This window comes from Filobasidium floriforme (assembly GCF_021052385.1).
Source record: "Filobasidium floriforme strain CBS 6241 chromosome Unknown HD553scaffold_22, whole genome shotgun sequence".
In the NCBI taxonomy this organism is placed as follows: Eukaryota; Fungi; Basidiomycota; class Tremellomycetes; order Filobasidiales; family Filobasidiaceae; genus Filobasidium; species Filobasidium floriforme.
The window spans coordinates 577,430-601,677 of NW_025763643.1; the positions used below are offsets into that span (position 1 = coordinate 577,430).

Genomic DNA, 24,248 nt, shown 5'->3' on the forward strand with positions numbered 1-24,248 from the left:
GGATATACAGGACACCACCAGTTTTGTCAGACCTGCAACCAGGTCGTTGGACCCCGGACCAATGACCTTACAAGTCGAGAGATCTTGCTCGCTGTGCGAAAAAGAAGAAGCAGGGGGCTGAAATGATGCTGGGAGCAAGTTTTGGAGAGGTCCGGTATCGGCGAAACGCGGGTAGCGAAGAATCTGTGACGTGCAACAACATCATCACCGTTGTGCACATAGTAGCATATAGGCGGTAAAGGCCTAGGCTCGGGCTCTCGTGTCATCTTCGTCTTCTCCGATCATCTAGATTACTCGAACTATATCAGAACCATCACCGCCCCTGCATATACTACTACACTGTATCATCACCTCCTTCGGCGCCATACACCAGACCACAGACAAACGACGACGAGGACGACGATCATTGATTATGGCACCCCCACCCGCCCTCTCTTACTCGACCCACGCCTACCTCACGATCACCCTCAAACCGAACACCCCGCTCTTCGATAACCCTCAAACGTTGGGCACACCCGATTCGCCCTCTCCCTCGCTGGTCAAATCTCTACCTGTGCCTTTGGTGTACGTAAGCCAGGTAGGGGAACTGGTCGATTCGCACATCTACCAGGTGGACGCTAGTAAGGAGGTCTTTAAGGAGGTGAAGGAGCAGGTTCTGGAGAGTCTGAGGGAACTGAAGGGCGAGGGAGTTTTGAAGGTGGATGTGATGGAGGAGCCGAAGATGAGGATCAAGAGGGGTGGGGAGGAGTTATGAGTCGGAGGAAGTGAGAGGCCGAGGAGACATTACAGCAGGGTCAGGCGAGCTTACTACTGTAGGGGGGTCGGGAGCCAGAGGTCGAAGGACGAAATCAAAGCGATCCTTTTTGTCAACCGAGGAACACGATCGAATATGCGACATCCTTATTGATGTTGACGATCTCTCCTTCCTCGTCTACATCATATCATGGTGTCACGAGTCTGTTAATGCTAGTTTACTTCTTATCAGTCGACCTGCGATCCTGCGACCTGCTCGACGACGATACAAGTACCCTTCTTGACTTTCGGCTTTACCCGAAAAAGGTCGAGAAGAGGGTCGAGTCAAGAAACTTTTCATATTCATCTCGATGATACATCGACTCCCTGAGACTATCAGCTATCGTTGTTCATACTGGCTACTGGCTATCCCTAGATCCGCAACGTCCTAGCTCCAACCTACTTGCCCCACTCACGCTGCTCCCGATCTATAAACCAACCCGAATTAAAGGACGAACGGACAGGGAAAATGTCCTGGCTCTTATCTCCCACTTTGGAATCTCTCTTTTCCCGTTCCTCCTCCTCATCTTCTTCTTCAGTACCTACCCTCCTCTCGCCCGAACGCTCACGCTCAGTTGAATCGGAAGGAGATGCGCCGTTGACCCCGTTTGAACGGGAGTATGGGGTACCGGACTTGCCAGGCGGGTGGCCTGGATTCGATCTCAAGGTCAAAGATCTCACCGCGAAATCCCTTATGGATACGGCAAACGGAGTCGAGGTGGGGGAAGTGGACGAAGTGGATGCACAGGAAAGGTCTTCAGATCCACAGAGGGAAAGTCTCAGGGACAGGGATATCAGGGTAACACGGCTCGTCATTCATCCGATCAAGGTAAGTCATCAACACCAATCATCCTCTCACACCACACCGCATATAATCTCCCGTCTTTCTTCTCCTTTCGCTCATAGAAAATATAAGAAGCAGCTGATTTGATTCATTCTGTTCGACACGAAATTCCCCTGTTCATCTCAACTTCTCCAACTTTTGCCCTATATGTTTGCTTTTTCGGCTCGTGCATAGAGTTGTCGCGGGATCTCCGTGCGATCGAGTATACTCACGCCGCAAGGTCTCCAGGTGAGCTTCTCTAGCCTCTGTTTCAGTCCTCTTGATCTTCATCTGCTTGTCCATAATATAACAGAGCTAACCGTATGGCAATGGCCGGCATGAACCTTTTTTTATCTCGGATTTTGATCAGTATGACCGGCAATGGGCCATCAGGAATCGAGCGACTGGGCAGTTGGTCACCGCGAGGGAACAGCCTAGGGTGACTACATTCTTTCCATTTTTACACACTCGTATGCAGAAGAAAAGCAAAGCTGATCGATACTCTTGGTGCGACCTAATCCGCCTAAATATCTATGGAACGGTGAATAGATGGTCTTGATCCGCTGTTCGATCGACGAAAAGAGCAACGAGCTGCGAGTCTCGTTCCCCGTAGATTCTGGGCTGGAGGGTTTTGTTGTTGGTCTTCGGACGGAGTTGGAGGAGATGGGTTCTTGGGAAAGGCGAGTGTCAACGGCGTTTCAATCGCTTTCACATCGCGAGCTAACGACTATCACCCCTCCTTGTGCATATCGAAATACATAGGATACCTTCCAGTATCATGCACGGCCATACACTCCCCCCCGCTTTCCTTCCGCCCGCTCTTCATTCCCCTGCGGTGTCCCCCTCGGAACAGATCTCCCGGTTCTTGGGGATCGACGTTCAGCTGGTCCAGGTCTCGCCTTTCAAGTCGGACGAGCGCGTGTGCGACCCCCCGCCCGGTGAGGGTGAAAAGGCAGAGTGGGAGGAACAGGCGCAGGTAAACAGGGGCAAGAATGAGGTGGTCACGGGGTTTGCGGATGGGTATCCGTTGTTGATCGCCAACGAGGGTGAGTCCTCAGCCTCGGACTTGGCCAGATATGTGTCGTCAAGCGTATTGACCTGGCTCGCTCTTGTCTTTGTTTTGGCACGCTACAGCCTCGTATCGAGCGGTAACAGCGTCGATCCGGGATTCGGCATCCGACGACCCCCCTTCTGGGTTGTCCAACCTCGGTCCGACGTTTGATAAAGCTCGATGGCGAGAACGGTCGTTTGATTACCACAGGTTTCGAGCGAACATCATCGTCGGGAGCGGGCAGGATCTGCCTCTGGAGATGCAGGATTCGCCCGCGGAGAACAAGAACACTCCGACCGAACCCAAGTCGTCCAAGGGCAACGCCCCACCATCGGCCTGGGAGGAAGATACGTGGCGCAAACTCGAATTCTCATCCAGCTCCGGTAGCTCGGCCCGCAAAGGTACCCTGATCTGCACTTCCCGTTGCGGACGATGTCAACTCCCGAACGTCTGCCCAGACACGGCCGAACCGGACAAGGTCGTCCCGTTCAAGGTGATCTCCAAGTATCGACGAGTGGATCCCGCCGTGAGTATCAGCGCAAGTGCGATTTGCGTTTTCAGATGGAAGGCTTGGCCGCAAACTGATCGCCCGACGTCACTTCGCGTTTCATAGCAAAAATATACCCCTATCTTTGGTGTCAACGCCATGTCCGGCGATCGGTCTGGTAGCCTAGAGATTCATGTCGGAGATTGGGTGAGGGTGGTCACTCGGAATTCGTGGGGGTCGTTACCTGTCTCGAGCGGGTACAAGCGCGGGGCTTGATTTCGCCTGAAAGGAGGATAGTAATTTTTGGGTTGCGATATCATGGCTTCTCCTTTCTAATTTCTGAGCATATATCCGTTGTACATCGGACCACTTTGTGATCTTTGGTCCAGACAACAATTATTGGAACGAGGAATCTCCCGTAATCTGGTCCAGCTCCGTACGCAGACCTGACGTCGCCCGAGATGCTTATTTCCAAGCCGGAACAAATTATGACGATATCCAATAAACTTTGGTCCGGATTTCCGAGTCAGAGCCGAATCTTGAGGATATCTAGTTTCAAGCCTTTCGAACACTTGCAACTAGATCTGACTCTCAGAGCTCGTCCCGGATGGGGTGTAACAAGATACAAATTCATAATATCGCTTATAATCCAGGATGAACGACCCAGACGATTCCAAAAAGCTCAAGCAGCTCGGCCCAGAGATAACGTTCGGAGACGACAGCCTGAACCCTTCGGTAGTAGACCTACCCTATGCCTACGACCAAGATCGCAACAAATCTACTCGGAGCACGGCAAACGATGTCTACAGCTCTAGTGGTGGGATCGAGATGACCTCGTTCCGTCGGCCGTCGGCAGCCGCCGCCTCGGAACGAGAACGCTTCAGGAGGTTCTCTCAACTCAGCTCGAGTGGAGCCAGGCCCGAGGTGGAATCGCAACAGACGCCGTCTATACGGGAATCCATTTCTAGGATAGAAGAGGAGCCTACCGGAGCTGATGCTATAGATAGGGGTACTGTCGATGGCGGTTTCGGTTGGGTTATCGTGGCCTGTAGGTCAGGAGAATCGCACTCTGCGATCATCGGTTGTCAGCTCATGTCAAGATCTTGCAGGCACCTTCACCATCGCTTTCCACTTTCTGGGATTCTTGTTCAGTTGGGGTGTGATCCAATCGGCCCTCCTCGAACAGGGTCTGGCTAGCACCAGGCTGCTCAGTATAATCGGTGGAGTCGCAACCTTTTGGAATGCAGCTGGATGTTTCCCCGTAAGTTCAGCCTGTTGTTGAGCTCCATTGTAGTCATGACCTGTCTTCTGAAACCGTCTTTCTAAACTTTTTTTGCAGGCCGAACGCCTCGTCAGACGTTTCGGCAGACGGGCAATAGGCTTGACAGGCGTCTCGATGCACGCATTCGCCTGCATCGTCTCGAGCTTTTGTCCGCGCAGCTACGCGGGGTTGCTCATCCTGCAAGGGTTGATTCAGGGATTCGCCTGCGCCATGCAGTTCATGGTCAGTACCTTGTAGGCCTCGAGTGCGGATCAAATAGATTATAGCTGAAAGACGGATCTTTGTAGACGGTCTACCCGTTGCCGGCAACGTGGTTCTTGCGGAAACGAGGGATTGCCATCGGGATTACATGTACGCTCTGTCTGCTGGAAATCGCAACTGAATTGCTGATTTCGACGAAATTTACGGTTATAGCCTGCGGTGGTGGCTTAGGAGGTGCCGCATGGTCCGTGGTGAGTTGTCAACCATGTCTTGCCGCGATTGAACAAAGCTGAAATCATACTCGTCTTTTCGCAAGATCGTCGAAAAGGTCATTCAGAAGTATGGGCTGCCTTGGGCGTTCCGAGTCATGGGTGAGCATCGTCCCGCGCCCACAATTATCGTTCCCCATCGCTCATGAACAATGCATCTAGGTCTGAGCTTGCTGGTGGCGGGACTCGTAAGTGATCTCGCGACCGAACCTTATCCAATACAGGCTGACCACGATTTATCGTGTAGCCCGCTGCATGGATTCTGCGAGATGGACCGATTCGATATCAACGTCAACCTCATCAGACTGTGAACGAGCCCAGCTTGTTACGCTCGAGACCGTTTCAATGGTTTATGGGCGCTTGTTTGGTGGTTTCGTACCCGTTCTTCATTCCCGCCTTTGTGAGTGATTAGCTGTGGTAAGAATTATGTGCAGACAGATTGACACGCCGTTGGCCTTCTAGTTTATCCCACAGTACAGTGAGTGGGAAGAAGAAAATTCGCCGACTTCGTTCGTGAAACGGAGAGCTGAGGTGCACGACCTTTTCTACAGCCGTTTCTGTCGGATATGGCTCTGGCACAGGTGCCCTGTTCGGAGCTGTCTACAACTTGGCTTCGGGAGCTGGACGTATCGGGTTCGGGGTACTGGCGGATCTGGTTGTTGGCGTGAGTCACAAGTGGCCGCTTTCATTGCGAATCTATTGATCAGACTAAACGGACGACCTGGTGACATACAGAGCCTTACCGCTTGGATAATCGCCTTGTTCTGCATCGCGCTCAGCACACTGACGATCTGGCCGTTTGCCACCGCTCAGGGAGCCATCGTGATGTAAGTCTGCGAATCCGCTTGCCCTTGCCTCATGTCCACACAAGTTGATGCTCGTTCTATCAACATCACGCGCTGCCAGCTTCACCATCATCGTCGGGATGGGCTCGGGCGGCTTCTTTTCGTTGCAAGGATCGATCGTCGGCCAACTCGTCGGTTCTCACCGGATCGACAAGGCCATCGGCATCATCGAGCTGATCGAAAGCGTCGGGTTCTTCGCTGGTCCCGTCACTGCCGGTCTGTTACTAGACGCCTTTGGTGGTCCTGAAGCGGGGCCTGCTGCGTATCGACCTGCGATGGTGAGTGACGAGTCGAGCCGTAGGATTAACAAACGATTGTTCAACTATGACACAATTCTATAGTGGCTCGTTGGGGGAACGTCTGCGCTGGCCGTAGTGATGGCCATCAGGATGCGATGGTTGTACGATCCCAAAGTTTTTGTCAAGGCGTAGTCGCGCCCTACATTCATTATCCTCACATGCAAATGCACATTTTTCTACTTCTATGTGTTGGGTATACAATCAGGCCTCGTTTCGACGACACCTATGCCTGCGCTTTCAAGTCCTTGATATGCTGATTGATAAACTCCTGCTTGTCCAAGACGTCCGAGCTGACGTGCTTTGCCCCACCGATCTTGCCGAGACATTTCTAGCAACGGTGCCAACACCGTTAGCCCTGACAAGACACTTCTCACCATCTAGCCTCGTCCACTCACCTCGCTCCCGCACAAGCAATCAAAGGGAACTCCCATATCCCACTCGGTACTCGGGTAAAAGAACGTCAACGTCTCTCCCTTCTTGATCCCCTTGCTGAGCGTCTTGAGTTTCCAGGAAGAAGGGAAATCGGCAGGCTGACGAGGCGTGGACCGAGCGGGTCGTTCGGTCAGGTCGAAAAAGACGTTGGGTTCGCAAGAATGGTTGACTGCAAGTTCAAAACCAGATAAATTATGTCGCATCGATGTCGGGGCTTGATAGGGGTCGTTCAGGCCGGTCAAGCACTCACTAAAGAGTAGATCCGAATTGAGCTCGAAATGATCATCCGCTCCCGACCCATATTGTACGCTCGAGTACGCTTTAACTCCGGAAGTCAGATTCCTCAATTGGCAGATGGTAGAGTGGGGTGCAATGTCCTGGTCGACGGCAAAGTATAAATCGTTCGTCAGGTAGCCGTCACTCGTGATGATTGATGCGCCAGGACTGACCTGCTCGGCGACGAGATAACTCGAATACGTATCCTCGCCGTCGTCCCCCTGCCCCTTCTCGAGTACGACCTTGAGCAAGCCTGGATGAGTGGGTCTGTAGCTAGAAGCCAACTCTGGGGTAGGCTTCTTGTACGGGGTATAAGTGTCGGCCGGCGACGTGCTGGTGCGGTCGGATCCGAGTGCGATGGTCATCGTGATGCAGTGCCTAACTCGTCGTCTATAACTGTAGATTTATTGGGACGTTGGTAACAATGAAGCGTTTCGAACCAAATTCATAAATGGTGTACTGGTGCTAAAGTACAGAAGTTACACCTTGCAACCTCGACACATTCCCCGGTCGAATGACGACCCCTATTCCCCTTTCATCCGGCGGGCGGCCCCTTTCACCCACAGAAGCACCCGCTCTCGGCCGCAAGAGTCCGGCAATCGTCACACGTCATCCATACCCGGAAGGAAGCCCGGAGGTTGAATACCGCTAGACCCCCGAGGTTTACCAGATCAACATGCCTCCATCGACAAAGACCTCGGACCCGGTCATGTAGCTAGAATGCTCCGAGAGCAACAACAAGACGGGAGGAGCTTGTTCCTTGGGTTGCGAGTACTAGATTGAACACGCGGTCGGAGGGTCAGCTCGCAGTTCTCAGGTCGAGCATCTTCAAGGCGAACGCGAAAAACCTACCCTTCGGAGCGGGACGCTGTCCTCGTGGAACTTGCGGACAGCAGGAGCGTGCACACCAGACTGTTCAGTCTCGACGTACCCGGGGCTGACGATGTTGACCCGGATGCCATGGCTGCAGGGCGAGTCGACACATTTGGCGAATCGACTGTCAGCTGGCGACGTCTTGTGCGGTGTCTACCAATATGCGGAACTCACGGAGCCCATTCAGCGGCCAAGTTCTTGGCCAAGCTGGAGACGGCCGCCTTGGACGAGTTGTAAAAGACCTACAACGATAACACCCAGCACATCAGTTTCAGACCGCTCTATCGCGTCAAGTTTTCCTTGCGGGAGATTGACGAAACTCACATGTCGCAAAGGCTCGTTCAAGGCGGACTGGTTGTAGATCTGCGAGCTCATCGACGAGATGACGACGATCGATCCTGTACGACGTTGCCGGGGAAAATGACAATGACAATGACGAGGAAGGACGTGCAAAAGGAAGGAGTCAGCTTATCTCGTCTTATCTTCGTTCCGTCTGTTAACACGAGTGATATCCCGGAACTCACCCTCGGTAAACTTGGTCTTGACCCAATACTTGGCTGCGGCCTGGGCGATGTAAAACACGCCGAGGACGTTGGTCCTGTCTGCGAGCAGTAAGCAGGGTTAAAGCAGACGTCCGGTAGGTCCATAGGACGATGATGATGATGATGATGATGATGATGATGATGATGATGATGATGATGATGATGATGATGATGATGATGATGATGATGATGATGACGATGACGACGAGAGGTATGTTGAAGACATTAGCCGCGACTCGGAGACTTGGGGAATCTGGGGGAATTAGGGCTTACACATGACTACCCCCCCCCCCCCCCAGGATCATTCCAGTAAAGCCCAAGTCGAGTCGATGCGATGGGGTTGGGTTGATGAGAATAAGGCGTAAACGAACCACACCGATACGAAGAGAGAAGAGAGAAGAGAGAACAGAGAAGAGGAGAGATCTCATATCAGTGAGCCATAACAGGATCGTATACGGTATCCGGACCATATGGGGACAAGGCAAGGGAGAAAGAGAGGCAAGGGGGGAAAGGAAGCTCACAGTCGAACTCTTCCCCTCCTACTTCCAGGGCGTCCTTGACGATGGCTACTCCGGCGTTCTGTGAGACGCATTTGTTCAGTTTATTGTTAGGTCCCAAGCCCCAGCGAGGACAAGAGGAAGAGGAAGGAAGGAAGAAGAGTTGCCGGGGCGAGGGGAGGGGATACGGCGGGTGATGGGTTGATGGATATTGCGAGAGAAGAAGAGAGACAGAGAGAGAAAGTCGTAGAGGAGGAGGACGAGGGCCGAAGGGAACGGGAAAGAACAACAGTATGATAGCAACGTCTCGTCAACATCAAAATCAAACCCCACAGCCCAGCAGGCTTTATCAGCGTATACCGCGACTCACAGCGACGACCCCATGCAACCCCCCCTCTTTACCGAACCCTTGTACGACCTCCTCAAAAGCCTCCCCGACCCTCTTCTGGTCGGTAACATCACACTGTACAGCGAAAAACCTTTGCCGGGGGAACTCTTTTTCTAACCCCTGAGCGACTTGGGGGGCGGAGGAGGAAGAACGGTAGAGGATGGAGACGTTTCCGCCGGCTTGGGCGATGGATCGGGTGAGGGCTAGGCCGATCCCGCGGTTTCCGCCGGTGACGATGAAGTTCTATGAAAGGTTCGTCGAGTACGGGGTTGGTGTGGAAGATGGCACAGTATGTTGTGATCAGTATGGAGTATCGTGTTTTCGATCAGAATGGGAATGCCAGGAGGTGGACGAGGTGACTCGTAGCTCGTTGCCGATATGATACGGTACGCGGGGGACATACCTTGTTCTTGAAATCGATAGTGAAGACCATGTTTGTCGGTGCCGATGAGCTGTTGTCGTTGCTGTTGTGAGTATGTATATTCGGACTGCTTGGATAGCTTCCAAAGCTCGAGAGTGACAGGTCGATCTGTACACCCTCTCAGACATATATATATACCCTCTGTCCCCTGAACTCTGTTGCTGTCGGCGATGACCGTGCTCGTCCCTTTGTATGACCCCACCGCCTACACGATCACCCCAAAGCCACCCATCACCTACCTCGAAGCCAACGAGCGTACGCCGTCTATCTCCCCCCTCTCGTTGAATCGACTTTGATGACGGGCCCCTTGTCTTGTTTACGTATCATATCATACCTCCCTTTCCGAGAATACACAAAGGGGGACAGTCGACGGACGACATCGAATCGACGATAATCGCGTACAGAAGGGTTCGCGGACCGTATCCCGGTGGGGCATTTCATCGTGCGCACATACTACTGTACTACTGTAGAGCAGCACGAAGGGATCGAGCTGAAGGAGGTCGAAAGGAATGAAGGTCGAGGCAGAAAAGGACCTCCTTTAGACTCCCCGACCTTCCTTTGGTTTGTGGAGTCGAAAGCTAATCCTCGACTTACGGTTCGGCGCGGGATCGACAATGACGAGGTGGTGGAGGTGGGATGTAGGAAGGATCTGCATCTTTGCATCGTTGATCTTTGATTATTCTATCGTATATCGTATTCCAACTTCGTCTCGTTACTCGATACTTGAAGGAAACCGTGGCATATCGAGATACATTACCACCAAGACGAAGAAGAAGACGAAGAAGAAGAAGAGGAAGAAGCCAAAGTAACCCCTAACCCCAAACATCCATTCGGATTACTATATGTCATCATGTAGCCTGTAGCCTGTATCCTGTATCCTGTATCCGTGCGTTCTGTACGTCCGTGCGGCGATACTCTATAGTACTACGCTACTACACTACACATGATCCTTTCGGGTCCTGGTCTCTAGTCCGGTCTGTGCTGTGGGTCGAATCACGGCGCGGAGTCGCATATCACCCGTTGCCAGTTGCCAGTTGCCAGTTGCCAGTTGCCAATCGCCGATCACACCCCACACCTCGACGTTTTCCTCCAATCCAAAGGCTCGTGTCTCAAAACCGAAACCTCCTGCTACAGTATGTGCGAGACCCTACAGTACTCGATCGCCCGATTAAGATGGCTCTCGAGTTGATCTGTCACCCCAGTCCTCTCGTCAATCTCCCATCGGGATCTCTTGCGCTCTTCCTCTCTCAACGCTCGACGCTCGACGTTCCAACGATCGCTGCTAAGCTTACGTCTCTCATCCCTCATCTCCATCTCCATCTCTCATCTACATCTCCATCGCTCAATCGGGGGACACCATTCGGATCTCGATCAATTCTGTTCGAGAGAGATGCATTCTGATAGTAATATTCGAATATTATAACATGACAGGCTTGAATCCGTGAGAGGCGTACATCCTCCCGCCTTATGTCTTCCGTCTGAGCGCCCAATTAGCATGGGCCGCTCTGATCGTCTGATCGTTTGGTCGTCTGGTCGTCCGATCGTTCAATCGTCTGGTCGTCCTATCATCTAAATCCACCGTCTACGGTCCGCCGACCGACAACCTCAGCCCTTTCCCGCCAACCTCATCCCGCATCCCGCCAACCTCATCCCTTTCCCCCATCCCCCGTCCCGCTGCCCCCACAGATCGAGATCATACCGAACCGATCCCACCGAGGCGACAATCCTACTTGGTACTCTCATCCTCCGCGCTCGACCTGGAAGTACCCAAAGGCTGATCCTGTTTGTCCTGAGAGTATTGGGGGTTGGCGGGTGAACGGACGGTGAAGTCTTTGCCGGACTGTTTGGTCGTTTTTCGGTGTTGTTGAGGAAGGATGGAGGAGGTGAGGGATGGAGGTGGTGGGGTTTTTCGGATGGGGTTTGTTGGGTGGGGTTTGTTGTTGATGGAGTTTGTTGGTAATTGGTGAGGGGATGGAGGAGGATGGAGGATGGAGAAGCGAGAGGAAGGAGATGAAGAGGAAGATGTAGATGGAGAGGTGAAGGAAGATGAACGGGCACATCAAAAGACAGGAAATAGTCAGCTTCGCTCAGTCTACTCGACCGCACATGCATAGAAGCGACGAGATCTCAAGAGGACCAAGGGGGAAAAACGCTCCGACTGACCTCCTTCTCCACCCCCTCAGCGGCCTCTTCCGGCCCTTTACTGGTATCGTACGCGGAATCGCTCTTCGCTACATCGTCGATCCCCGCGCCCAAGCTCCCCGATTCGTCGGAATACAACTCCATCTTGCCCTTGTCGCTGGCCAGCCGAGTGGGGGTTGTCGAGAACGCTCTAACCCTCGTCGCCTGCATTTGTCGCGGTTGTTGGAATGAGGATTGTTGGCGAATAGAAGAAGAGATACGGGAAGACATGCTCGGTCGCACGGGGAACGAGGCGAGTTCGATGTTCAAGGTGGACCCGGCGGAAGGTTGTCGGACCAACGGGGTTCGACAGAGGGTCTTGAAGGTCCGGACGAAGGATGTCATGGTGTTACGAGTTGCGTGGGTATTGTGTGTGTGTGTAATGTGGGTGTATCGTTTGTATGTCGTCGTTGTCGTCAGATGCTGTTGAAGGATCTGAAGGATCGATCCTCAAACTTGACCCACAGTAGTACAGTCTCGAGGTCCAGCCTACCAACGAGGGCGAGAACGGTGAGGTCAGACTGTTCGCCACCCCCAAAGTGACGTCACCGAGCGATAAAACGTCATCACTCCCCAAAAGTGGAAACAGACATCCTGCAAATACTCTGATGTCCGTTATTCACCTTCTTCCCGGCCGAACGAGGAATAACCGGCCGGGAGTTCCCGCGGCCGCATTTCCTAAATTGCTTCCGTGGACCAGATCGCTGAAACGATCCTCTCTCGGTTAGCGGTTAGCCGGTTATGACGGGCGTAAGGTGCGATTCACGGGGTTTCACCTTTCGAAAGTCGGGGTCGAGTCAGCTGTTTGTGCAAAGAGATCCCGTCTCCTTGCTGCTTGCTAGTATCCTGGGTCTGGATCACTTGCGAAGTGGGAAACCGTGGGCCTTGGGTGTTATTCGGGGCAGTTACCGAGAGAGGGTTGTTGGAGTATATATAACAAGTCTGGAGTAGGTTATCTTTGTGGGCGAAAGTATACATCGAATTCCGACCTCGACTTCGTATACGATTCTCGTAACCCGAAACATCACACGCTGCATTTCGATCCCCGTAACCCCTAACCCCTAAGAGGCCCTCGAACATCATGTCCGAACAAGAACTCCAAGCTTACCGAGCCGAAGTAGAAGCCGTCAAAGAATGGTGGAAGGTGAGTCTCTCGTCCCCCTTTTTCCCATACCCTTGTCTTTACCCGCAACCTCCTCTCCCTACCCTTAAACTAACTAACTTATCCACCCCCACTCCCACCCCCATTCCCCTTCTTTCCCTTTCACTCTCATCTCGAACTCTTTCCACATCATATCGATATCGTATTTTATCGTAGCACCCCCGTTTCTCCAGAGTCAAACGGACCTACACCGCAGAAGAGGTCGTCAACAAGCGCGGTACCCTCCCTATCGCTTACCCGTCGAACGCGATGGCCAAGAAGATGTGGGCGCTTTTGGAGAGTAAAGCGAGGGGGGAAGGTGGGGGGTGTAGTATGACTTATGGCGCGTGAGTCCCGAGTTCAGGCGAGGTGGGGGTTGGGAGTGTTCGGGTATATATGGGAGGATCGGTGAAAGTGGAGAAGATGTCATGTCGAGGATTCGAAGTAGGCTGACCTGACCTGACCTGGTGATTCTCCCCTACATTCGTATGGTTTCGTTACATATTCCAGCCTCGACCCCGTCCAACTCACCCAGATGGCCAAGTACCTAGAGACAGTCTACGTATCAGGCTGGCAATCATCCTCGACCGCCTCTTCTTCCCTAGAACCCGGCCCGGATCTCGCCGATTACCCTTCGAATACCGTCCCCCTGAAGGTGGCGCAGCTGTTCACGGCGCAGTTGTTCCATGATCGGAAACAACGGTTTACTAGGTTGACTACACCCAAGGATAAGAGGGAGGGGTTGGGGAAGCCGGTTGATTATTTGAGACCTATTGTTGCGGATGCTGATACCGTGAGTCTTGAGTCGATTTGCCCTGCTCGTCCTCGTCCTCGTATGGGCCGCGAGGCGATGAAGAATGCTTGGTCGGCTGACGAAAGTGATTTTGTGTACGATTGGACTTGCAGGGCCATGGTGGACTGACGGCTGTCATGAAGTTGGCCAAGATGATGGTGGAAGCCGGAGCAGCTGGGATCCACATCGAAGATCAAGCACGTGAGTAGGCCCATCTCTCTTTTCAGGTCCGGAAGGCCATGGAGCTAAAAGGGTTTGGCGTCGTCTTCGCCGCCGCAGCTGGTACGAAGAAATGCGGCCACATGGCCGGTAAAGTCCTCGTCCCCATCTCCGAACACATCAACCGTCTCGTCGCCATCCGATTACAATACGACATTATGGGGGTCAACAACCTCGTCATCGCCCGAACGGACTCTGAGGCGGCGACGTTGATCACGTCCAACGTCGACGAGAGGGACCACGCGTTCATCCTCGGGACCACCAACGCCGAGTTGAAACCGTTGGTCTCGATCATGCACGCGGCCGAGTCCAAGGGGCATTCTGGGGATCAACTCCAGGCTCTCGAGGACGAATGGCTCAAACAAGCCCGGTTGGAGCTTTACCCACAGACCTTGGCCCGGGCGCTCAAATCCCGAGGCGTCTCCACGCAAGACGTCCAGCGCTTCACCGACAAAGTCTCCGGGACGGCGCATGCGAGCCGTGAAGAGTCTCTCCGGGTTGCCAAAGAAGAGTTTGGGTTGAAGCAGGAACCGTATTGGAACTGGGACGCTCCGAGGACGAGGGAAGGGTTTTATCGATACCAGGGGGGTACCAAGTGTGCCATCAACCGAGCGATCGAGTTTGCGCCGTTTGCCGGTAGGTCCTATCTCTCTCTTTCACCACGCTGAAACGTCCTCTCGTCGGAAATATGACACTGATCGTGCCCTGTTGGATAGACCTCTTGTGGATGGAGACCAAATCGCCCATCTACGCTCAAGCCAAAGAGTTTGCCGACGGCGTCCACGCCAAACGACCCGGTCATTGGTTGGCATACAACCTCTCGCCTTCATTCAACTGGAGGGCTGCCGGGCTGAACGACCAGGATATGAAGGAATACGTCTGGAAGTTGGGCGCGCTCGGGTTCATGTGAGTTTCGGCCTACTTGGCTGAAATCCGGGCTATGACTGCGGGACACTGACGATCTGATGATCTCGCTCGACAGTTGGCAATTCATCACCCTCGCCGGACTCCACACCAACGCCCTGATCTCGAACCGGTTCGCCAAAGCCTTCGCCGTCGACGGCATGAAGGCCTACACGACGATGATCCAAGAACAAGAGATCGCCGACGGGTGCGAGGTCGTCAAACACCAAGCCTGGTCCGGAGCCGAGTATGCCGACGCCATGCTCATGACCGCAACCGGTGGGATCAGCAGTACCAGCGCGATGGGTGGCGGAGGGTCGACAGAGACGCAGTTTAGTGGGATCAACCTGAGCAAGCTTTGATCCGGTGGTATGATGCAGGAAATAGAATGGATGGAATTGCCGTTGTATAGATAATCAAGCACGGAAACAGTGAAGAGTCGTTTGGCATAAAGATGCAATGTCGTGATATGATATGTATTATGAGTCGAAAGGGTATATTGCTCTTGAGAACCGTTCCTGTCCTGCCCGTTTAAGGGTCGCCGTGCCGGTCCACTCTACTTTGCTATCGGCAGCCCTTTCCTGCGTTTGGAAATCACATCACCGAATGACGATCAGCTTCCCGCCGCACACATAAACACAAACACACCAAACCCGGCCCGGTACGCTTTAGAATTATCAGACTCACCTTCGAAACAACCTCCCCAACTCGTCCGCTAGACCTCCATCAACGCCTTCTCCCACCTGGACGTCGAAATCGATCCTGATGAAGCTCTCCTTCAATTCTCCTGCTTTATAGACGAGTACGCTGGGGAGGACGTCTGGGTCGGACCGCGATTGCGGTTGCGATTGCGTTGCTCCGTCTCTTGCATCGTCATCGTGATCATCACCATCATGATCGTCTTCCCGTTCCTCCGGTATCGTAGAGGGCTGAGATTGAGATTCGGGTAACAAGGAAAAGGACAACGAAGTCGCTCTGGCTTTGAGGAAAGAGACCATCGGATTCGACGGGTTGGACGAGGAGAGGTCGACGAACGCTTGGATGAAGGGTTGACACCGTGGAAGGTCCTATGATACCGCATATCAAGTCAAGTCAAATCAGTCATCGCATTTTTTACAAGAAAAACCAAGTTTTCTATCTGATCGACTGAATCAACGGGAAGAGAGGAGAAGCTCACTCACCGGCTCGTAAAGCAAGACCGCCGTCCATCCAGACCCTTCGACGGCTTTCAAGAACCCCTCGGGCCCGACCTCTCTCAGTCGATTTTTCTCTAGCTTCCAATCGTCGTTCGTCTCGTCCTGTCCATCCCTGTCCTCGGTACTATGATTCAGACCATCGTGGTTTCGTTGTTGTTGCTGCTTCATCTCCTGTAACCGCCGTTCTCTCCATTGCCGTCTGAACGCCTGATCATCGTCCTCGTCGTCGCCCTCGCCCTCGTGCTGACCATCGTCGATGTCCTTTTCCTTCCCATCCCCATCAAGGACCTTCCCATTCAGCCTCTCCCTCTGTTCCTCCGCCCGATCCTGATACTCCTCATCATGCGTCTGAGCTTGAAAGCTCTTGCTCTCCAGATATCGATTCCGTTCGTCGATAGTCAACTTCTGAAGGTCGAGGTCGGTTTCCGTTTGCCTTTGAGCGTCCGCCTTGATCCCTTTGACGCCGGTTTGTGGGCCTGCTTGGGGAGGTTGAGGGTGGTCGGCCATGGCAGACGTAGTGCTATGGAGGATACGAGTGAGGTACTCGGATTGAATAAAGGATAGTCGAATGGTTTAGGCAGTCGAAGTCGATGTAGATGATCAAACAAAGCTCTGAATGTCGCGATTCCTCTTTCGGATCAGACCGAGGTCGAGCGCTTTTGCTATGTTCATCATCGTAACTACAACCATGCACCACGACCAGACCTCTCTGATTATAGATCAAAGTCTCTTGAGGACGTCTCGTCTTGGACAGAGAATCCTATCAAATTTCAGCTGTACAAGTGCGACTTGATCGAAAGTCCATCGCGACCCTAGCCATCTACGAGCAGGATGCCGCCTCTTTCCAGTAAGTTCAACTCCGGACTTTCAGCTGGAATTTCATGCTCAAAGCACATCGCATGGATCACCCTCAGTGTATTGCCTCTGGCTGATGCCATCTCCTACCGACCACGAACGTCTCTCCGTGCAGATCAAGAAGCTCGCAGACCGGTCACCTGCAGACGATCCATCACCGGTCTTTGACCCGCACGTTACCTTTCTCTCGGGGTTGTCCTTGGAGACGGACGTAGAGGTGCTGAAACGTTATGTCAAGCGAGGTCTCAAGGCCTGGTGGAACGAAAGCGAGGGTTCTTTCGGGGACGGCCAGGGCAAGTCGGGTTCATCGCAGCTGAACTCGTACTTGAACTTGAACTTGGACTTGGAAAAACCGATCAACGGCGGGTCGTTTTATACCGCCATGATCTACCCCGTCGCACAAGAACCCACAAAACCCAGCTCATCGGACGAACACCAACCTCATACTCCATCTCCATCTACCCCATTCGACCGCCTGCTGACCGGCCGGACGACCCTCCAGAACCTCCTCTCCCGCTATTACCCTCCTCAACCTGAAGGCTATGAACCAAAACCATATTTCCCTCACCTTTCCTTGCAATACTCTTCGTTACCCAAATCAGACTTAGAGCCCATCACCCGTCAATTTATCGTCGAAGAAGAGCGAGAATCGACCTTGGCGAGCAAGGTAGAGCTGGATAGATGTGCTCTGGTGCGGCTTGATGGGGAGGTGCGGGAATGGGAGGTCGTGGCGGTTTACGAGCTGGATGGGGAAGAGATACAGTACGAGTAGTCGGATAGGAGCTATACTGTAGGAGCCCTTCTGAGGTCGTGAGAGGTTCAGAGGATGTCGTCATGCTACACTACCCGGGAGTGTAGACGAACGATCGTCCCGGCGCATACTCGGGCGGGCCATACTAGCAGAATGCCAAGAAGCCAAGCGGATCACATACTTACAGATATGCGGCGCCTGCCTCTGCCTCGTATGCTCGTATGTTAGCTTCGAAGTCCCGTTAGCCAAACGACGTTACGACGTACGACGTCTATACGAGCGAAACCTTATTCGAGCGACTGAAGATATGCCCTTTACGCGCGAAGCGCGCACTTCGAAAATGGAGGACGGTCGTCGAATGGCCGTTGGACGCTCGTATGAAGGTGGCGAGATCGTAAGACGTACGTTGGATGAAATGGAATGACTCGAGCGAGCCAGGACGCAGGATTCTCGGTCGTCTCTCGTTCCATATATATGTACACCAGCTGGATGCGAACCGTCACAGACGAGGAATCAGGGAACGAACTCGCCTCCAACTGGTAACACAGCACACAAACAGCGAATCATCTGAATACAACCCCTGATCCTGCTTATCATAGCTCACATCGATCTGCCGATCATCAATCGGAATGATCCCTATCCACTTGACCTCCAACCGGAATGAATCTCATACACGGTCGGAGCTCGACCAGTCGATCCCGCTCACACCGATGGGTGGACCCAAGCCGACTCTTGCCGGCCGGGCTCCGTCCGAGTTGACACTCGATCAACACGAGACCGTCACTCGCCTCGCCAGGCAACTCACCGCGCATTCCTTAGAGACTCCCCTCTGTGCTAGCCCAGGACATGACGATCCTCGACAAGTCGACTCCCGTGATAGCCTCGACAGCCTGGACTTGTTCGAAGCGAAAAAGGATAGCAAGCTCGACCCGTTCTCGCCCAACTTTGACGCGATGGGTTGGGCGAGACGGATCATGGACATTTACCGCAGAGACGCCGAGAACAACCCTCTACGCTCCGTCGGCGTGTCGTTCAAGAATCTGAGCGTATTCGGTTACGGGAGCGATTCAGAGTATCAACCCACCGTCGCCAATATCGTCTTGTCGTTAGCGAGTCAGGTCAGACAGCTCGTCAGCTCCAACAAGCGCAAAGTGTCCATCCTCAACAACTTTGACGGGTTACTTGAGGCGGGCGAGATGTTGGTCGTTCTCGGACCGCCAGGAAGGTGGGCAAGATTCTCGCCAGACAGCCTTACCGCCGATCGGAGCTAACAGAGCTGACGTATGGTGGCAATTCACAGCGGCTGTTCCACGTTTCTGAAGACCCTTGCTGGAGAGATGAACGGGATCTACAGATCGGAAGAATCGATGCTCAATTACCAAGGTCCGTCTTCCCTCTTGTCTAAGACCATTTCCCTCAGCCTGTGCTTATCTGTCTCGTGATTCGATTATACGCTAGGTATCACGCCGGAGATCATGCATCAAGCCTACAGGTACGTCGCCGTCTCAGACTGACAGGACAGTCCTGCCCCCCCAGCATTGACGTTGATTCGTTCGCCGTACCTTCCGTAGGGGAGAAGCGATCTACTGCGCCGAGGTCGAGTCCAACTTTGCCACGTTGACCGTCGGTGACACACTACAGTTCGCCGCCGAGAGTCGATGCGTAAGGAGGATATGGCCTCAAAACGCTCAGAAACGATGTTTTGCTGATGGATACGACTTCGATCAGCCAAAGAACCCGCCAGGCGGGGTCAGCCGGAAGGAATTCGCCTTACACATGCGGAACGTGGTTATGGCCTTGCTCGGTATCATCCACACGGTCAATACCAAGGTTGGTTCCGATGTCGTCCGTGCGTGCACTTCTCGGCCATTGATGGTAACCGACAAGAGGCTAATTTAAATCGACTCAATGTGATCAGGAGGCGTCTCCGGCGGAGAGTGAGTTGTGAAACGCAAAACCTTTGCGAGTAGATTCGATAACTGACTATCTGTCTGGTGGCAGACGGAAACGGGTCTCGATCGCCGAAGTTCTGTTGGCCGACTCGCCACTGCAGTGCTGGGACAACAGTACTCGAGGACTTGACAGCGCCACTGCCGTAGAATTTTGCAACACCCTGAGGATGTCGTCGGACCTAGCCAACGTTACTGCCGTTGTCGCCATATATCAAGCACCGCAGAGCGCTTACGATGTAAGTATCACTCAACCCCGCGATGAGTCACACCGTACTGATCAGAGAGCACGATAGATGTTCGACAAGGTCTCTGTCCTTTACGAATCTGAACAAATCTTTTTCGGAAGGACCAATGAAGCCAAGAGATATTTCGAAAAGATGGGGTACGAATGCAAACCAGGGCAGTCCACACCGGATTTCCTGACGTCCTTGACGAACGCATCCGAGAGGATCACACGAGCTGGCTTCGAGGGCAAGGTGCCCAAGAACCCCTCCGAGTTTGTTCGATACTGGAAGCAGAGTTCGGAATACTCCCAGCTGCTTTCTGATATCGACGCTTACAACGCCCGTCACCCGATTGGTGGCGGTACTAGCGACGCCTTTTCGACATCGCGCCGGGCGCAACAAGCTGATGGCAAGTGAGTGTGCGCAGCGACAGTCTGAAACGCGCTTTTGCATTTAAGACTGAAACACGCGCGTCGCGGTAGACGCCGCAATTCTCCTTACACTCTGACATACACGCAGCAGGTCAAGCTCTGCTTACGTCGCAGTTTTTGGCGGATCGCAGCCGAACCGGCCCAGCCAGTGTTCGAATTGAGCGCCAATGTTGTCATGTCTCTAGCCTTTTCCAGCGTTTTCTACAACCTTTCCGACGTGCGTTGTACATGGGCGCCTGATAGGCAAGACATCAGTCGAAGCTCATCACATCCGCGTCTTTTGTAGGACACTGCTAGCTTTCAGCAGCGAGCCGGAGTAATCTTTCTCGCGATGCTTCTAGCCGCCTTCGCGTCGGCCCTAGAAGTACGGCGTTTTGACCCTGATCCACGTTCTCGAGAGACGCTAACTACTCGCTTGCAGATCATGGTCCTGTACGAACAACGACCCATCGTTGAAAAGCACGCTCGCTATGCTTTTATACACCCTTCCGCGGAGGCATGGGCGTCCCTGATCAGCAGCCTTCCCTACAAGGTCGTCAATGCGACGTTGACCAGTCTCGTCTATTACTTTATGGCCAATCTTAACCGACAACCCGGAAACTTCTTCTTCTTTCTCTTCCTGGCTTTTCTCCTGACGATGGCCATGAGCTTGTTTTTCAGAGCGGTGTCGGCTCTGTCTCGGTCGATGATTCAGGCCATGGTGCCTGCAGGTCTGCTGATTGTGGCAATGATTACCTTTTCTGGTGAGTAAGCGCAATCCCCGACAGTCTCGAGGTGGCCCAGCGAAACCCACCTTCTATGAAACAGGTTTTGTGATCCCCTACGACGATATGCGCGGGTGGTCCAAGTGGATGTGAGCTTCCCGATGAATTGCGCCATCACAACATGAGGCTGACCGATCTTGTTCAATGCAGTATCTGGCTGGATCCCTTTTAGTAGGTTCAGATCGAGATCCATCCCATCTGAACTAGCTCTGAAGCCTTTCGTCTACTCCAGCTATGCATTCGAAGCCCTCTTGATCAACGAATTCTCAGGGCGGTACTTCCCTTGTTCCGACATCGTCCCATCGGGTCCCGGCTATCCCGATTCCACGTCAGAATTTGCGACGTGTTCGACGCAAGGGTCGGTCCCTGGGAGGCCCTTAGTTTTCGGCGACGACTTCATCAGGGTCACATACAATTACCAGACGGGAAACAAATGGAGGCAAGTCGAGCGGGGACTAGCCATCCGCGCAAAGTATTAAAGTCGACGCTTTTCGCTTCAGAAACGTTGGCATCTTGTTTGCTTTCAACTTCGGATTGCTGGTGATCTATATGATCGCTGCCGAACTCGTGACCGCCAAGAAGAGCAAAGGTGAAGTCCTGGTCTGGCCTCGATCACGATCCAAGGACGCGATGGACACCCGGAACGGCGACATTGAGCACGCGTCCAAAGAGATGCCAGTTCGGGCTGATGACCTGACCAACCACCGGTCTGATGCCCTGGCAAGCCTCCCTAAGCAGGCGGTTTTTTCATGGTCCAACATATGCTACGATATCAAGATCAAGGGAAACGAACGTCGAATCCTTGATCATGTCGATGGGTGGGTCAAACCGGGGCAACTTACAGCCTTGATGGGCGTGAGTGGAGCGGGCAAAACAACCTTGCTCGATCTGTTGGCCACCAGGATCACCATGGGAGTGGTAACGGGTGAGACGCTCGTGGACGGCCGGCCGATCGATGCCTCGTTTCAGCGCAAGACCGGATATGTTCAACAGCAAGTGAGTCGTTCCGTAAGGATCAGATAACCCAGGACAGACTGACGTCGACTATTGGCAACTTCTAGGACCTACACCTTCCTTCCAGCACAGTGCGCGAAGCTCTGGCTTTCAGTGCTCTACTCCGTCAGCCGGCTTCGGTCTCGTGTGAGGCGAAACTTGCTCATGTCGAAGAGGTCTTGGAATTGCTCGAGATGAGCGCATACGCTGACGCGGTAGTGGGCGTCCCTGGAGAAGGTTTGTAGCCTAGTACAAGGCTATCGAGAGCACTGTCACTGATATTCGGCGGCACAGGACTCAACGTCGAACAGCGCAAACGCCTTACGATAGGTGTCGAGCTGGCAGCTAAGCCAGACCTTCTGCTGTTCCTTGATGAACCGACGTCGGGTACGAATGAACAATCGACGAGAGCTCATATGGAGCGTGCACGCTGATATGCAATCTTGATTAGGTTTGGACTCGCAGACCAGTTGGTCGATATGTTCTCTCTTGGTAAAATTGAGCCAAAGCGGACAGGCGATCTTGTGTACCGTTAGTATCGAGCCTCTCTAAGTGATCTCAACGACAACCGAACTGATCAATCTTTTGTTTGGCCCGCGTGTGCAGATTCATCAACCCAGCGCGCAGCTATTCGAGCGTTTCGATAGACTATTGTTCCTTGCCAAGGGAGGTCGCACCGTCTACTTCGGGGAAGTTGGAAAGGGCAGCAGGACGCTGGTCGACTACTTTGTGCGCAACGGAGCCAAACCTTGCCCGGAAGATGCCAATCCTGCCGAATGGATGTTGCAAGCCATAGGAGCCGCGCCAGGACACAAGACCGACGTCGATTGGCCTCGGGTATGGCAAGACAGCGAGGAGAAACGAGAGGTCAAACGGGAACTCGAGGTCATGAGAAGCGTACCTCTCAAAGAGGTCGTCAGCGGGCAGTCTGTCGAGGATGACGCTTCCCGAGGCGAATTCGCGTCGACGTACCGAACGCAGTTTATCGAAGTCACCAAGCGCGTCGCACAATTTTACTGGAGGAACCCGACCTATATCTATTCCAAGCTCATCTTGGTCATTGGTACAGTGAGCTTTGACGTGCTTGGTACGAAATGCAAACATGACGTCTTTGGCTGAAGTTCAACGGATTCCGTCGCCACCAGGGTCTGTTTATCGGTCTATGCTTTTTCAAAACCGAGACGACCAGCCGGCAAGAGCTCTTGAACAAGATCTTGAGCATTTTCGTCCTCTACTCTAGTGAGCAACGGTCTATTCGCGACAGATCCTACTTGTTGGGTAACCTGACGCGTCCAAATACCATATCCCCGTGCAAACTAGTCTTTGGCCAGATCGTCGAACAGATCCTCCCCGAATTCGTCTCGCAACGGGCGCTTTACGAGGTTCGCGAACGTCCGAGCAAGACTTACGCTTGGCCCGTCTTCCTTGCCGCCAACATCCTGATCGAGAGCGTCTTCAATTTGATCACCGCCATCCCCCTCTTTATCGTCTGGTATTATCCGGTCGGGCTGAATGAGAACGGAAGCGCCAGCGGAACGACGCATGAGCGAGGAGGACTGATGCTGCTCTTCATCGTCCAATTCATGGTGTTTTCCGGGACCTTTGGGTACTTGATGATTGCCGCAGTCGATCTGCCCGAGATCGCGGGCGCGATCATGAACCTGCTTTTCGTCATGTCTCTGGTGTTTTGCGGGTATGTGAATTTTGTCTTACACATCTCTCGTATACCCCATGCTCATCGATCTGACATTCTCTTCCAATCGATGCGTTATAGCGTACTCGCGCCCCCATCTACCCTTCCCGGTTTCTGGAAATTCATGTACCGCGTTTCGCCGTTCACTTACCTAGCCGAAGGGATGCTCGTCACGGGTTTGTCTCAGGTCTCCGTCACCTGCTCCGATCGAGAGATCGTCCGGATCACCGCCCCTCCCGGTCAGACGTGTGTTGGCTACCTTGCGGACTATATCTCTACCGCTGGAGGCTACCTCGTCTCGAGTTCGACCTCTCCATCTGAGGAATGCCTTTTCTGCCCTCTGAGCACGTCGGACGACTTCTTGTCGACATACGGCATGTCGTATACCAACCGATGGAGGGACTTTGGAATCGTATTCGCTTACATCGGGTTCAACATCGTCGCCACATTTGCGCTTTATAAATGGTTCCGGGTGGTGAGTAGAGGTCGGCACGACTAAGCGACTAATGACTATAGTCATGACTTTAGTCAGTAATCTGTAATATGACTGACTACTGACTATGGGTTATTCATGTGTGACTACAACGACTGACTAGTTCCGACTAGTCAGTTGAAAATGTCAGGCTCTAATTTACATGTCAGCTTGTGTTTCAGATCGTCAAACTACAGAATAG

The 24,248-nt window shown here is 53.2% G+C and overlaps 10 protein-coding genes across 10 annotated transcripts; 6 read left to right on the top strand and 4 right to left on the bottom strand.

The window, feature by feature from the left end:
* Nucleotides 1-204: 204 nt before the first annotated feature.
* HD553DRAFT_317743 (uncharacterized protein) lies at nucleotides 205-1,091 on the top strand. Its single transcript, XM_046180788.1, has one exon. The coding sequence runs from the start codon at nucleotides 413-415 to the stop codon at nucleotides 752-754; it is 342 nt and encodes a 113-aa protein (XP_046033972.1). The 5' UTR covers nucleotides 205-412; the 3' UTR covers nucleotides 755-1,091.
* HD553DRAFT_123140 (MOSC N-terminal beta barrel domain-containing protein) lies at nucleotides 1,009-3,618 on the top strand. The gene is made up of 7 exons (XM_046176522.1): nucleotides 1,009-1,621; nucleotides 1,811-1,864; nucleotides 1,986-2,054; nucleotides 2,165-2,295; nucleotides 2,378-2,661; nucleotides 2,750-3,192; nucleotides 3,280-3,618. The coding sequence occupies exons 1-7, from the start codon at nucleotides 1,262-1,264 to the stop codon at nucleotides 3,427-3,429; spliced, it is 1,491 nt and encodes a 496-aa protein (XP_046033973.1). The 5' UTR covers nucleotides 1,009-1,261; the 3' UTR covers nucleotides 3,430-3,618.
* Nucleotides 3,619-6,304, top strand: HD553DRAFT_123141 (major facilitator superfamily domain-containing protein). The gene is made up of 13 exons (XM_046176523.1): nucleotides 3,619-4,201; nucleotides 4,263-4,414; nucleotides 4,493-4,657; nucleotides 4,723-4,786; nucleotides 4,850-4,887; nucleotides 4,953-5,007; nucleotides 5,068-5,093; nucleotides 5,153-5,305; nucleotides 5,368-5,383; nucleotides 5,457-5,569; nucleotides 5,641-5,732; nucleotides 5,812-6,028; nucleotides 6,092-6,304. The coding sequence occupies exons 1-13, from the start codon at nucleotides 3,808-3,810 to the stop codon at nucleotides 6,179-6,181; spliced, it is 1,575 nt and encodes a 524-aa protein (XP_046033974.1). The 5' UTR covers nucleotides 3,619-3,807; the 3' UTR covers nucleotides 6,182-6,304.
* Nucleotides 6,224-7,183, bottom strand: HD553DRAFT_317754 (uncharacterized protein). The gene is made up of 4 exons (XM_046180789.1): nucleotides 6,931-7,183; nucleotides 6,732-6,858; nucleotides 6,445-6,650; nucleotides 6,224-6,377 (listed from the first exon to the last, which is right to left on the bottom strand). Exons 1-4 carry the CDS (start codon nucleotides 7,120-7,122, stop codon nucleotides 6,273-6,275), a joined length of 630 nt encoding a protein of 209 aa, XP_046033975.1. The 5' UTR covers nucleotides 7,123-7,183; the 3' UTR covers nucleotides 6,224-6,272.
* On the bottom strand, nucleotides 7,184-9,625 carry HD553DRAFT_317755 (NADP-dependent mannitol dehydrogenase). The gene is made up of 9 exons (XM_046180790.1): nucleotides 9,461-9,625; nucleotides 9,040-9,300; nucleotides 8,694-8,751; nucleotides 8,446-8,451; nucleotides 8,155-8,232; nucleotides 7,955-8,028; nucleotides 7,805-7,872; nucleotides 7,610-7,721; nucleotides 7,184-7,531 (listed from the first exon to the last, which is right to left on the bottom strand). The coding sequence occupies exons 1-9, from the start codon at nucleotides 9,488-9,490 to the stop codon at nucleotides 7,421-7,423; spliced, it is 798 nt and encodes a 265-aa protein (XP_046033976.1). The 5' UTR covers nucleotides 9,491-9,625; the 3' UTR covers nucleotides 7,184-7,420.
* Nucleotides 9,626-11,204: 1,579 nt separating this feature from the next.
* On the bottom strand, nucleotides 11,205-12,004 carry HD553DRAFT_345158 (uncharacterized protein; the record flags this gene model as incomplete). The annotated part of the gene is made up of 2 exons (XM_046183069.1): nucleotides 11,205-11,318; nucleotides 11,642-12,004. The coding sequence occupies 2 exons, from the start codon at nucleotides 12,002-12,004 to the stop codon at nucleotides 11,205-11,207; spliced, it is 477 nt and encodes a 158-aa protein (XP_046033977.1).
* Nucleotides 12,005-12,476: 472 nt separating this feature from the next.
* HD553DRAFT_123395 (isocitrate lyase) lies at nucleotides 12,477-15,238 on the top strand. Its single transcript, XM_046176524.1, has 7 exons — nucleotides 12,477-12,803; nucleotides 12,978-13,147; nucleotides 13,311-13,593; nucleotides 13,707-13,794; nucleotides 13,873-14,448; nucleotides 14,529-14,718; nucleotides 14,795-15,238. Exons 1-7 carry the CDS (start codon nucleotides 12,741-12,743, stop codon nucleotides 15,075-15,077), a joined length of 1,653 nt encoding a protein of 550 aa, XP_046033978.1. The 5' UTR covers nucleotides 12,477-12,740; the 3' UTR covers nucleotides 15,078-15,238.
* Nucleotides 15,239-15,271: 33 nt separating this feature from the next.
* Nucleotides 15,272-16,418, bottom strand: HD553DRAFT_326181 (uncharacterized protein; the record flags this gene model as incomplete). The annotated part of the gene is made up of 3 exons (XM_046181674.1): nucleotides 15,272-15,296; nucleotides 15,403-15,782; nucleotides 15,897-16,418. 3 exons carry the CDS (start codon nucleotides 16,416-16,418, stop codon nucleotides 15,272-15,274), a joined length of 927 nt encoding a protein of 308 aa, XP_046033979.1.
* Nucleotides 16,419-16,742: 324 nt separating this feature from the next.
* On the top strand, nucleotides 16,743-17,538 carry HD553DRAFT_345161 (2',3'-cyclic-nucleotide 3'-phosphodiesterase; the record flags this gene model as incomplete). The annotated part of the gene is made up of 2 exons (XM_046183070.1): nucleotides 16,743-16,758; nucleotides 16,826-17,538. The coding sequence occupies 2 exons, from the start codon at nucleotides 16,743-16,745 to the stop codon at nucleotides 17,536-17,538; spliced, it is 729 nt and encodes a 242-aa protein (XP_046033980.1).
* Nucleotides 17,539-18,413: 875 nt separating this feature from the next.
* Nucleotides 18,414-24,197, top strand: HD553DRAFT_288561 (ABC-2 type transporter-domain-containing protein). The gene is made up of 23 exons (XM_046178297.1): nucleotides 18,414-18,742; nucleotides 18,818-18,900; nucleotides 18,976-19,009; nucleotides 19,089-19,179; nucleotides 19,246-19,366; nucleotides 19,436-19,454; nucleotides 19,519-19,705; nucleotides 19,763-20,106; nucleotides 20,176-20,341; nucleotides 20,411-20,488; nucleotides 20,546-20,867; nucleotides 20,932-20,977; nucleotides 21,039-21,059; nucleotides 21,121-21,327; nucleotides 21,389-21,884; nucleotides 21,950-22,118; nucleotides 22,176-22,268; nucleotides 22,333-22,412; nucleotides 22,488-22,949; nucleotides 23,027-23,120; nucleotides 23,202-23,574; nucleotides 23,656-24,049; nucleotides 24,171-24,197. Exons 1-23 carry the CDS (start codon nucleotides 18,471-18,473, stop codon nucleotides 24,186-24,188), a joined length of 4,170 nt encoding a protein of 1,389 aa, XP_046033981.1. The 5' UTR covers nucleotides 18,414-18,470; the 3' UTR covers nucleotides 24,189-24,197.
* Nucleotides 24,198-24,248: the final 51 nt, after the last annotated feature.

Coding starts and splice junctions, on each gene's coding strand:
- HD553DRAFT_123395 (XM_046176524.1), top strand. CDS start 12,741: ATGTCCGAACAAGAACTCCAAGCTTACCGAGCCGAAGTAGAAGCCGTC. Junction 13,594..13,706: donor TTGTTGCGGATGCTGATACC/GTGAGTCTTGAG, acceptor TTGGACTTGCAG/GGCCATGGTGGACTGACGGC. Junction 14,719..14,794: donor TTGGGCGCGCTCGGGTTCAT/GTGAGTTTCGGC, acceptor CTCGCTCGACAG/TTGGCAATTCATCACCCTCG.
- HD553DRAFT_123141 (XM_046176523.1), top strand. CDS start 3,808: ATGAACGACCCAGACGATTCCAAAAAGCTCAAGCAGCTCGGCCCAGAG. Junction 4,658..4,722: donor CCTGCGCCATGCAGTTCATG/GTCAGTACCTTG, acceptor GGATCTTTGTAG/ACGGTCTACCCGTTGCCGGC. Junction 6,029..6,091: donor CTGCGTATCGACCTGCGATG/GTGAGTGACGAG, acceptor ACAATTCTATAG/TGGCTCGTTGGGGGAACGTC.
- HD553DRAFT_317743 (XM_046180788.1), top strand. CDS start 413: ATGGCACCCCCACCCGCCCTCTCTTACTCGACCCACGCCTACCTCACG.
- HD553DRAFT_288561 (XM_046178297.1), top strand. CDS start 18,471: ATGGGTTGGGCGAGACGGATCATGGACATTTACCGCAGAGACGCCGAG. Junction 19,010..19,088: donor ATCATGCATCAAGCCTACAG/GTACGTCGCCGT, acceptor TACCTTCCGTAG/GGGAGAAGCGATCTACTGCG. Junction 22,413..22,487: donor GACAGGCGATCTTGTGTACC/GTTAGTATCGAG, acceptor CCGCGTGTGCAG/ATTCATCAACCCAGCGCGCA.
- HD553DRAFT_317754 (XM_046180789.1), bottom strand. CDS start 7,122: ATGACCATCGCACTCGGATCCGACCGCACCAGCACGTCGCCGGCCGAC. Junction 6,859..6,930: donor GTTATCTCGTCGCCGAGCAG/GTCAGTCCTGGC, acceptor GCCGTCGACCAG/GACATTGCACCCCACTCTAC. Junction 6,651..6,731: donor CAATTCGGATCTACTCTTTA/GTGAGTGCTTGA, acceptor TTGAACTTGCAG/TCAACCATTCTTGCGAACCC.
- HD553DRAFT_317755 (XM_046180790.1), bottom strand. CDS start 9,490: ATGGTCTTCACTATCGATTTCAAGAACAAG. Junction 9,301..9,460: donor CTATCGATTTCAAGAACAAG/GTATGTCCCCCG, acceptor AACCTTTCATAG/AACTTCATCGTCACCGGCGG. Junction 8,029..8,154: donor CAAGACCAAGTTTACCGAGG/GTGAGTTCCGGG, acceptor AACGTCGTACAG/GATCGATCGTCGTCATCTCG.
- HD553DRAFT_123140 (XM_046176522.1), top strand. CDS start 1,262: ATGTCCTGGCTCTTATCTCCCACTTTGGAATCTCTCTTTTCCCGTTCC. Junction 2,055..2,164: donor CCGCGAGGGAACAGCCTAGG/GTGACTACATTC, acceptor AACGGTGAATAG/ATGGTCTTGATCCGCTGTTC. Junction 2,296..2,377: donor GAGATGGGTTCTTGGGAAAG/GCGAGTGTCAAC, acceptor CGAAATACATAG/GATACCTTCCAGTATCATGC.